Raw genomic sequence first — 11,160 nt, forward strand, 5'->3', positions numbered from 1 at the left:
ACCTGGGCAGCTCCGTGGGTGCTGGGGACCCCCCAAACCCCCTGTCCTCCACAGCAGCACCCCCAACTGGGTCCTGCTGAGGTCCTGTGACTCACTCTCATAAGGACCCCCACCCTGTCTCTCATCCACCAGGACATGCAGCCTGGTGGCCAGGCTTGCCTGAGTGTCCCCAGTGCATCCCTCAGCCCCTGGGGACAGGACTGAGAGGTGGCACTGCTGGCAGCGAGTGCCCAGGCAGGGAGCACCCCACTCCAGGGCATTATGCCACCTCGAACCTTCACAGTGCAGCCACCGCATACCCCAAAAAACCCTGACAGCCAACAAGAAGGAAGGAAATGCCAAGGCATGAAAGTGGTGGAAATCCCCATCCCAAATCCGGTCGCCTCCAGCCTCTGGCAGCCAGCAGGAGAGCGGAGGGAGGGGAAGGGATGCATGTGCAGGACACGGCTCACATGCTGCCATGTCTCCAGACACACCCCAGGAGCACGAGAGGGTTCAGCAAGTGGGACGGGATGGGGCGAGCAGGATTGGCTGCAAAATGCAGCCACAGGCTCCCCGCAGGCTATGGATTGGGAAGCCAGGGCAAGCGGCCGGGATGATCCCTCCCTTCCTCCGAGTACAGCATCCCACTGCCCCGGTGGGATAAACACCCGCTTCCTGCCCTTAATCAGCTCCAGAGGGGCAGGGGGGAGTCAGAGGGGGAGAAAAAAAAAAATCTCTGGAAAGAAAATCTCATTTCCTGCGACAGAAGAAAAAGATAAAGTCTGGGTTCATTAAAGTGAACTTTACTGGGGAGAGACGGGAAAGAGCCAAACACAATGTCCTTGAAATTTCCTCCGCATGGCTCCGTCCACGAAAACAGGATAAAGCCGCTTCCGCTGTCTCTGCTGGAGTGCACTGGGGGGAGTGGGGCCGGGGGTTCGGTTACAGGCAGTCAAGGTGGGTGCAGACCTGCTGGAAAACCTCCTCCACGGAGCCCTCGGCGTTGAGCTGGGTATGGAGGGGTTAGCTGGGGAGCTCACCCGAGGGCTCTCCCCTGGGAGCAACTGGAGCTCTTCCAAGGATGGATTTTGGCCACGGGCAGAGAGACCGCGGCTCATTTAGGGCAAAGGGGTGCAGGCCATCCTTGGAGGGAGTTTCCGTGTTGGGAGTGAGAGGGGACAAGCCCACCTCAAACAAGCCAGGACTGAGTTTTCCCCTTTTCCTCATCATCCCCATCCATCACTTCCCTTCCCCTGGGACCACATGAGCATATCCCTGCTCACCTGGCGGACGATGCCTCTGCTCTTGTAGAAGGCAATGACGGGCTCTGTGGCCTTGTAGTAGGTCTCCAAACGCTTCTTGATGGTCTCCTCGTTGTCGTCCACCCTCCCACTGGTCTCGCCTCGCTTCAGCAGCCGTTTCACCATCGTGTCCTTCCCCGCATCCACATAGAGCAGCAGCGTGGGGGGGGGCAATCTGTGGGCAGAGGGGACACAGTTGTCACCCAGCCAAGTTGGTGAGGTGTGGTCTGGTTTGGTTTGGGGAGATGGTGGTGGTCAGCACGAGGGTCACAGATGTCCCCGTGCCATCCTCTGCCTCCCTCCACTGTTTCGGTGGCCTCCAGAGCCATGCAGATGAAAGGAAAGGGACACTGTGACCAAGCCCTGGCTCTCTGCCATCGCCATCATGTCAGCACTGTTGTCACCCTGTCAGCTCACGGACACCCTGGTCCCTCCCACTGCACCATGGACACAGGCTGTTCCCAAGGCAGGGAGCCCTGCTGGCTGGGATGGTGCCCAGTTTAGACCCGGTTGGGATGTGATCTTCATTGGAATGAGAGTCCAGCCTGCTGCTGGATGGAGTCCCTGTGCCAGGACGATGTGTGGCATGGCACAGCATGGCATGGCATAGCACCAGTCCCTCACCTTCTTCTCAAACTCCTCTCCCTGCTTCACCTCGCGGGGGTATCCATCGATAAGGAAGCCCTTGGACACGTCTGCTTTGGCCACCATGGCGTCCCGGAGCATGTCCAGCACTGTGTCCTGGGGAGGGGAGGAGAGAGCTGCTGTGGTTGATATGAACAACGTACCCCCCACCCAGGACCCCCGATCCCTGCTGCAAACCCCACCCTGGGGTGGCAGGGCCAGAGATGCCTGAGCCATGAGCATGTAACACCCCTGCAGCCCCACCATGCCCGTGTGGACTCACCAGGGGCACCAGCTCTCCCTTCTCCATGATGGCCTGCAGCTTCTTGCCCCGCTCCGAGCCCGAGCTGACCTCGGCCCGCAGCAGGTCCCCCGTGGAGAGGTGGGTGTAGCCATACTTCTGCACAATCTTCTCACACTGCGTCCCCTTCCCCGAGCCAGGGCCACCTGCAAGGCACACACGTCCCCCAAGCCGTGGGCGAGGAGAGGGAGGGGTATGTGGCAGTAGCAGCATGGACCCACAGGAGTCCTCAGAGCTTGGTGATGTGGGGCTCAGTGTCCCCAAGTGCAGCACCAGATGGATGGACAGAGCTGCTCCTGGGGTGGGCTGGTGGTTGCAAAGTGCTTGGGGGTGGCAGGGGCTGTTGGCAATTGGCATGTGGGCACCACACCCTGGTGGCACCCAGGACATCAACCCCCAGGGGTTTGTTATCACATCACCCCCCAGGGGTTCACTGTTAGAGATGCTGCCATCCCATGCCTGGACAGAGGTGCCCTCCTGGCCCCAACACACCCCACTGTGGCCTCAAGGAGCCAAGCCAGAGCCATGGCCACCCCACAGTGCCTGGGAACAGCCCCAGACTCAGCCTCCAGCCCCAGCTTCCCACCCTGGAGGTGCGAGGAAGAGGTCTGGGCTGACCCCACCAGTGACAAGACCCAAACACAGACTTACCCACCACGAAGATGATTTTGTGCTGCTTGAGCTTTTCTAGAGGAGAGAAGGGAAAAAAATAGTCAAAAAAACCCAGAAAGTCCTTCAGTGAGCAAAGTGTCCCCAGGGGGTGCCACATCCAGAGCAGGTGTCCATCCCTGGGGATGGAGGGGACTAATCCCAGGGCCCTGGGGGGGAAGTGGACAGAGAAGTAGCTGCGTGTCCTCATCACCTGGGCAGGTTGGGATGTCTGGACACGTCTGAGCACACAGCCCACGGCACCTCAGGCACAGGGCTGGAATCCCACTGCCACATGGTGTCCCGGAGGCGTCACTGTCCACGGCTCCATCCCTGCAGGTGGCTTCTCACCCTGGTGGGCTAACGGGGCTGTGGCAGGCTCAGCCTGGCTCGGCCATCTCGAGCACCTGGTATGACCCAGGCAGTCCCTGGTCCCCAGTATCAGTCCCTGGACCTGGTGGCTGACGTGCGGGTGGCACTCACCGCCCTGTCCCCTGCCCAGTGCCCTGGCACAGGGTTCCTCCCACCTGTGGGATCTGTCCCAGCCGTGGTGTGGGGTAGAGCTGGGGTGTGACACCATGGCAGGGGGAGGCACAGCTAAAAATAAAGTCGAGCTGCTCTGGGGCCTCTTTCCCATCTCCTGATTACAGCTGGGTGAAATTTCAACTCCTCTGGCACCCGGCGTTCCCCAGGGTTGGGGACAGAGCCAAGTGGCTGGCGGGGACCAATGGGATGTGGGGCACGTGGGGCGGCTGGAGGAACATGGGGGATGGACAGAAGGGAGGGAGGCAAGGGCACGGGGCAGGGATGGAGGGGATGGATGCAAAGGGGATCAGGGGTTGCCTGTAAGGGGGGCAGATGCAGGGGGGAGGGACAATGGGGATGAGGCATGGGGGAAAGGGGAATGCAGAGCAGACGGATGCAGGGGGAACCGAGGGGATGGATGCAGGGGGAATGGATGCAGGCGGGACCAAGGGAATGGATACAAAGGGCACAGGGGAATGCAGAGGGGATGGGTGCAGGGGGGATTGAGGGGATAGATGCAGGAGATACTGAGGGGATGGATACAGGGGGGATGGATGCAGGGCATACTGGGGGGTTGGATGCAGGGGGGATGGATGCAGGAGGAACCGAAGGGATGGATGCAGGGGAATGGATCACTCACCTGTTGACATTCTGCCGTGTTCCAGGCACAGAAGCACTTAAGGCTGCAAAGGAAGAGCAGGATAAACAACTCAGTACATCAGGGACACACAGGTCAACAAGTGTTTGTGGAGAAAAAGGGTCTCCCTTTTTGGCCATGATGGTGCCCAGCTCCATGGCCCAGTCGGGCAGAGTGGGACAGAAGACACAACCCCTGGCTTGGCCCTGAAATAGGGAGCTCAGGATTTCTGCTTCCATAGCCATCACTTACCTGGCTTCCAGCAGTCACCCTCCGCATCCGGCTGCGGCGAGGGCTTCCCCATGCCGGGTGACGTGCTGTGACGTGTCGGGCTTCCTCCCCTGCCCTGCCCACATCCCTGTGCCCAGGGTGCTGCCCGACAACAGGAAACCCCTTTGGGATGCCCAGTGCCACCAGGACACCGAGCGATGGAGGCAGCACCCCCAGCTCCCCATGGGATGGTTTTAGGGACGTGCCCGTGGCCTAAGGAGGGGGTTGCAGCACCCCATTGCACCCCCAGGACCTCGGGGGGGTTTGGCCACCCCACCTGCCCACACCCAACCCTGCAGCACTCGACGTGCTTGGCCACGGTGCGTCACCCCAAACCGGCTGGACGGGGTGCAGGGATGGGGCACCCGGTAGCCAGAGGGGCCCGCGGCCGGTGACAGGTCGTGTTACAGCCTCGAAAGGGCAGAGGCTAAGAATGGCCGGGCTGAAAGCGGCACCGGGTCACGTCCCTCCTGCGCTGCAGGGACGAAGCCCCGGGGCAACCCCTGCGGAGTTTGGGGGGCGCAGGACCCCTGGGTCCCTAATTGCAGAGGGCTCTGAGCCCCGGGACCACTGGCACCAGCCTTGGCTGGGCGATGGGGGGCTGTGGTGATCGTGACGGGGGGTTGCGGGCAGCACTGGCCCTTAGTGCGGTCTCAGGGCCTGATCCGGCGCGGTGCTGGTCCCACGGGCGCAGGGTGAAGGTGATGTGGAGGTGACTGCTCCGGAGGAGATCGGAGGGCGCTGAACCCCTCGGGTCGGGGCTGGGGAGGGGGTTGGGCGGGGGGGTGCAGCGTGGCCTGGGACTCCCCAACCAAGGCTATTTGCGGGCTGCACCCCGGGGTGCTCCCACCGATCTCCCCCCACCGCCAGCTCCAACCCACCTTCCCCCATCCCATCGGCATCCAACATCCCCCGGGGACCCCAGACCCAGGACCGGGCTGCTCCAGCACCGCTGCAGCCCCTCCAGCACCCCTTGCGCGCCCCCAGTAAAGGTCCCCTGCCCCGCTCCTCTCCCCCCCCCCCGTGCCCGGCCGGTGTCGTGGTGCCCGTCCGGGACCCCCGGGGGTCTGGCACTGACCTGGACCCGCCGCCGCCCGCTCCGTGCCCGCGGTACCGCTATTTATAGACCTCGGCGGCGCGCGGGGCACGCCGGGAGCGCGCGGCACCGGCAGCGCGAGCGGGCGGGCGGGGGGACACGGGGGGGACACGGCGGGGACATACCGGGGGGGACAAGGGGAATGGCGACGGGACACGGGGGACACGGCGGTCCCTGCGCCCGCCCGCGCACGGAGGAGGATGGGCGGGGGGATGCGGTTAAACCCTGCACGGCCGGGAGTGAGGGTCCCCCCACTGCGGGGCGAGCCCCCACCCTGCTAGGTCTGGGGTCCCTGGGGCTCCCCGCGCCTCCTCCTCCAGCCCCTCGGAGGGGAGCGCTGTTCTCACCCCTGTTCTGATGTCCCCTCCCCATCCCGTCCTCGTATCCCCATCCCCATCTATGTCCCTGATGTCCCCACTCCTGTCCCTAATGTCCCCATTCCTGTCCCTATGCCTAATGTCCCCATCCCCGTCCTCATGTCCCCATCCTTGTCCCTAATGTCTTCATGTCCCCATCCCACCCCCATGTCCTCATCCCACCCCCATGTCCCCATCCTTGTCCCTAATGTCCTGATATTCCCATCCCATCCCCATGTCCCCATCCCCAGCTGACACCCCCCTGCCACCCCCAGGGGGGTTGTGGTGTCCTTGTTAAGAGCTGATTATTGAGAGATGCTTCTACCTGAATTAAGGTGCAAACAAGACCATATGCTGAAGTCAATAGTACAGATTTTATTTGGCAATAAAATGTGAGGTAGAGAGATAGAAATAAAAAAAAAAGGTGGTAGAGGGAGAGAGACACACGGAGAGAAAGAGAGAGAGATCAAGCAGAATATAGTCACCACCTGGATCCATCAGTGTCCTGCTGGTCCTTCTTCACCCTGGGCTTCTTGATGGCTGGGGTCCTGAGGTCGGTGGGTTTCTGAGTCGGTGGGTTGTGGTCAGTGGTCGTGATCTCCCCCAGAGATCACAGAGTTACCTTTTACCCAGTCGGAGCTGTTTTCGGCAAAGTTACTGAGTTGTTTTTCCTTGTGGATTCTTTGTATCCATCATCAGAGATACATTCTTTCAGCTTTGTTTACCACCCCGTAGTCTGAGACACTGGTATCACCGTTATCTTATCTCAGGTTCCCCTCACGGTGGCGTAACTTACAGTCCAAGTTCAAGGAACATTCAGGGCGGGGGGGGGGGGCTTTGGGGGTCACAGATGCCATCTGTGCCATAACCTGGGGTGGTCTTTGTTTGACAGGTGATATGCATACGAACAGTTGCCTCACCCCACAGGTTGCCATGGTGGGAACCCTTGTCTGGATACACCACCGAGAATGTTCCAGCCAGACCTCGCCAGGCCGGGAGCCAGCGCCATCCTGCCTCTGCGTTCTGTGCCCATCTCATGGCAAAGTGGCAACAGTGTTTGAGACAGGCATCTGTGATCTCTAAGTCCTTACACTTACCTGCCCTTACTCCTCTTCTTCTGTGGCTGCAGAGACCCTGGCTCAAGACCCCATGACCCCAGGGCAGGCGGCTGGGGGTGAATCAATTTGGGGGGGGGTTTCAGCTGCCACCCACACTGGGGGGGTGGTTCAGAACTGGAGTCAGCCAGGAACTGGACACGGATCCCACCTGGACACACTAGTCCCTTTCCCACACCCTCCTGAGCACCTAGGGACAGCTCCACTGTGAGCTGGGGGTGGAGAGACCTGCTGTGATGGCACCATCAGCCCCAAAAACCCACCCAAAGCCAGGGCCCAAGGCAACAGACTGCAGCAATATTTATTCCTGTACAAACCATTACAAAACACAGGCACCCCGCAGCTTCCCCCTGCACCGAGCCCCGCAAAACCCCAGCCACAGTCAGAGGGAAACCAAGGCACGGAGCCCTGCCAAGGCTCAGCACCCAAACACACCATATTTAGCTGTTTTCCCCAAATCCACCTCTCCACTGCTAAGATATTAATAACAAAATCCAGCCCCAGGGTGCCAAGGAGCACCAATGCCCCCCACCACCTGCCCACTTCTAATTGTTTATAAGCAGCTACTGCTGGCCCTTTGTTACCACTAATGAGCAGCCCCTGCTTGTTCCTTTGGCCAGGAAACCCAAATACAAACTCTGGGACCAGAAGTGGATAGAAAAAATGCCAAAAACCCCAAAAAGCTCCCAAAAATCCCATCATTCAGTTAGAAAAGGTTTTGGCAGTGTGGGGCGCAGCAGTGCTGGGAGGGGCTGGGTGTTTTCTGGATTCTGGGGCAGCAAGGGTGGCAGTGCCACCCTCACGGGGTCCCACCAAAAACTGTGGGGTTCTGCTGAGGGAGGGGTGACTGAGGGCTGGGACTGGGGGGCTCAGTATGGCAGAGGGAGGCTGAGCTCCAAGAGGGGGTCCTTCCACTCAGGGAATTAGGGGAAACAGTCTCTGCAGTTGCCCCAAAAGTGGTGCAACCCCAAACTGAGCAGAGGTGACCCGGCACCCTCTTGTAGGCTCGCAGGGGCTGCAATGTGCCTGGACCAGGGTGGGACAGAATCTCACCCCCATGTCTCCTGTCTATGGAGGGGGGACACCACAAACCCTGCACTCACTACCTGGTCCCCCCAAAAACCAGCTCAAAACCCAACACATCCCAGGTGCAATGGGGCCACTGTGCACGAGGGGGGCGGTCCTGTGGGAGGCACCCGGTGGCACCCCGATGCCTGGCTCCCACCGCTCCCAGGGGGATGCAGGGAAACCCCCATCCATCCCAGCTCCAGGGGTCTGCCCGGCAGGTGGGGGGACAGCCCCTAGGGCCAGTTGGGGTGGGAGAAGGTGATGTTGTAGAGGCCGGCCCAGCTGGCGAAGACCCTCTTCTCGGTGATGAAGCGGTGGTGGTTGCCCTTGCGGCTCCGCTCGTTGTGGATGTAGGTCGTGCACTCGTCGGGGCCCTTGGGCTCGTAGTAGTGGTAGGGCAGGCGGCGGGGTGGGGGGTGGTGGCTGTGGTGGGCAAGAAGCACTGTGTGAGCCCCGTGGTGGGGCCAGAGGGCCAGGGTGGGGGCTCAGGGATCTCCTCACCCGCAGTAGCTGGGTGGCACCATGCCGTAGACGTGGACGGCGTCGCACAGCTCCACCGCGATCACCATGGTGAACCAGCCAGTGCTGAGCCACGAGCGCGACTTCTCCCTGGAGAGGGAAAAAATGGGGTTGGGAAGGATGACAAGGGTAAGGTGATGTGGATAACGGACACCACCAGTGTCCCCAACCTGCCCTGAGGACCCCCAGCTCAGTGCTGCAGCCCATGAAGCAGCTCCAAGAGCCAGCTCTCCTTTGGGGACCTGGAGAAAGGGGGACACTGCATGGGAGGTGACTCCAAGGTACCTGTCCTTTCCTGTCTCCCCCCGAAACAGGTCATCAAACTGCTTCATGCGGCCGGGGGACACGACATAGGCCGTCATGTTGGGGAAGGAGGCACAGACGCGCTGGATGATCTTCAGGAGGCTCTTCTGCATCTTGATAGGGGGCCCCCAGAAGATGAAGATGTTCTCTGGTGTCTTGTTGACAAACTCCTGGGGCCGCTTGAGGACACGGTAGAGGCTGGAGTGGGCCACCACGCGGAAGCTGGTCTTGTTGCCCACGTCAGCCTCATAGCCCGTGGTCGGAGCGTCGTTCATGCGGATGGTGCACTCGGCCCCATCGATGGCTGTGCCCAGGTGGGTGCCCAGGAGGTGGCTGGAGCTGGTGACAATGACACACTGGTGGCAGCGGGCAGTCAGGGTCTGGTGAGGACAAGTGCTGTGAGCAGGTGACTTTTGGTGTCACCGTGGACAGAGCATCACTGTCCCCTGCAGAGCCACCGTCCTGCTGGAGGGGACAACTTGGCTGGATGCCAGCAGGGGGACAGACCCTGTGCCCACCACCAAGGCCAGGCCCTGCCACCCAGGTCGTACCTTGTTCCCACAGACAGGCAGGTACCCGCTTTTCACCCCCCACTTCTTGAGGTCAGGGGGCCGGCGGGTTCTGCCCCGCAGGCGGCTGTAGGGGAAGACCTCGCTCCCGTTGCCGGAGCTGTAGATGATCAGCAACATAATCAGGGCAAAGAGGACTCCCAGGGCGGCGGCGCGTTGGCTCTGCGGGCAGGGGGAGAGCGTCAGCTGCTGCCCCCACCCACCCCACGGGTGTCAGCACCCACCCCGCTCCCATGGTACCTCCAGCAGCACGCTTTGCATCCCCAGGGAGGTCCCAGGGGTGGTTCCCTGGCACTCACCGCGTTGCCACTCATGTCTTTGTGGTGGTCTCAGCACACGGTGGTCGCTGGCATCCCGTGAGCACCTGCAAGGCACATGGTCACCCCCAGCACTGGCCCATGGGGATACAATACCGATCCGGTGGGGATACGGAAGGAGCTGTATGTGGAATGAGTTCCCAGGTCTCCTCCCTCTGAAGGGGAAGGTAAACCCTTGAAATCGATTCAGGGAAGGGAAATGCTGTGGGCATAGGTCAGGCAGGCTCTGGGGTGCAGATAAGCCACGGCTTCTGCTGGCAGGATCCCTGTCTTGGGCTGGGCTCCAGGGAGGATTATCCTCTGCTGGTGGGGCTGAAACCGCTCAAACCACAGGGAGGGTCAACCTGCTGCTCGTGCAGTGAAATCCCATTAAAACAACAGCCGTGGAGGCTTGGATCAGGAGGGCACGGATGGAAGTGAGACCTGCCCAACTCAGTGCATGCACAGGCTTGAATCCAGCAGAGCTGCCCAGGGCCGAGGTGTGTGGGGTGAACCCCAGAGCACCTCAGGGACCCTCTCTAATCTCCACTCGAAATGGTCTGACCCAGTTTACTTTTGTGAGCCCTGGGCAGTAAGTCCCAGCCGCTCCTGGAGCGCTTGGAGCCAAGTGGAAATTAAAAAACCCTGAAGCCTCTTTACTAATTGCACTGGAACGAAAATTATGCAACAGCCTGGGATCAACGCCTCGGGGGAGCTGAGACCTCGAAGGGCTCTCAGGGCCGGTACCGGTGCCCGGGAAGGTGCCAGCCTGCCCGGTGAGCCCAGGCCATGTGATGCTGGGGGAGATGCTGGGGGGGCTTCGCCGTGCGGGGGCTGGGGAGGCTGTGGGACCCCCACTCCCGGACCGCACTTCTCTCCCTCCATAACTCTGGGGCCATGGGGGACCCCTCGGAGGGGACCGCACGGCGGGACCCCTCGGCCTTACCTGGCGGGGGCTCTCATGGGGGGTCCGTCACCTCCTGCGCCCCGCGGGCGGCGGGGGCTGCCCGGCCCCTCCGGCGGGCTCGGCCATGGCGGGGCCCGGGGCTCACATCGCCGCTCTGCGGGAAAGGGCTGCTCCAGACCCGACCCCCTTCCCCCGCCGGGGGTCCCCCAGCCGCGGATGCGAACCCCGAGGGTCCCTCAGCCCCGGATGCGAATTCCCCCCCGTTCCCCAGGAAGGGGAAAACCCGCCCGGCCCCGGGCGCGAACCTCCCGCCGCTCCCACGTCCGAGTCCTCCCCCTCCTCGGGGTGCAGCTCCCCAGTCCCCAGCAGCGGCGACACGGCGGGAGCCGGACCCTTCCCACCCCTCTATCCCCCGCGCACCGGTCCCGGGGCGGGGGCCGCTCCCCCGCCGGACACGGCGAATTCCGCCCCTGCACCGGCTGAACGGGCCCGGAGGGGACGCGCGGGGTGCACCGACCGCTCCGCCCGCCCCGCAGTGCGCTGCGATACCGCTGCCGGTACCGATATCGATATCGCCGCCGATAACGATATCGCCGCTGCTGCCTCCCAGGCCGGGTCCTAGCGCCGCCTTCCCGCGATGGGG

General features: G+C 62.0%; 2 protein-coding genes across 8 annotated transcripts; both read right to left on the reverse strand.

The window, feature by feature from the left end:
* Positions 1-763: 763 nt before the first annotated feature.
* AK1 (adenylate kinase 1) lies at positions 764-5,384 on the reverse strand. 2 transcript variants are annotated; one of them, XM_027649906.1, is made up of 7 exons: positions 5,367-5,384; positions 4,022-4,064; positions 2,860-2,895; positions 2,191-2,354; positions 1,908-2,024; positions 1,266-1,458; positions 770-990 (listed from the first exon to the last, which is right to left on the reverse strand). In XM_027649906.1, the coding sequence occupies exons 2-7, from the start codon at positions 4,029-4,031 to the stop codon at positions 935-937; spliced, it is 576 nt and encodes a 191-aa protein (XP_027505707.1). In that variant the 5' UTR covers positions 4,032-4,064; positions 5,367-5,384; the 3' UTR covers positions 770-934. The 2 variants fall into 2 exon arrangements, with proteins under 2 accessions (XP_027505708.1, XP_027505707.1); XM_027649907.1 differs by lacking the exon at positions 5,367-5,384 and having other exon boundaries at positions 764-990; positions 4,022-4,068.
* Positions 5,385-8,034: 2,650 nt separating this feature from the next.
* ST6GALNAC6 (ST6 N-acetylgalactosaminide alpha-2,6-sialyltransferase 6) lies at positions 8,035-11,160 on the reverse strand. 6 transcript variants are annotated; one of them, XM_027649901.1, is made up of 7 exons: positions 11,079-11,160; positions 10,557-10,671; positions 9,614-9,943; positions 9,297-9,476; positions 8,728-9,125; positions 8,425-8,532; positions 8,035-8,346 (listed from the first exon to the last, which is right to left on the reverse strand). In XM_027649901.1, the coding sequence occupies exons 3-7, from the start codon at positions 9,626-9,628 to the stop codon at positions 8,157-8,159; spliced, it is 891 nt and encodes a 296-aa protein (XP_027505702.1). In that variant the 5' UTR covers positions 9,629-9,943; positions 10,557-10,671; positions 11,079-11,160; the 3' UTR covers positions 8,035-8,156. The 6 variants fall into 6 exon arrangements, with proteins under 6 accessions (XP_027505702.1, XP_027505705.1, XP_027505704.1 ...); XM_027649904.1 differs by having other exon boundaries at positions 9,614-9,678; positions 10,938-11,135; XM_027649903.1 differs by having other exon boundaries at positions 9,614-9,752; positions 10,938-11,135.

The sequence above is a fragment of the Corapipo altera genome, unplaced genomic scaffold (genome assembly GCF_003945725.1).
Source record: "Corapipo altera isolate COAL_440 unplaced genomic scaffold, ASM394572v1 268, whole genome shotgun sequence".
NCBI classification, from domain to species: domain Eukaryota; kingdom Metazoa; phylum Chordata; class Aves; order Passeriformes; family Pipridae; genus Corapipo; species Corapipo altera.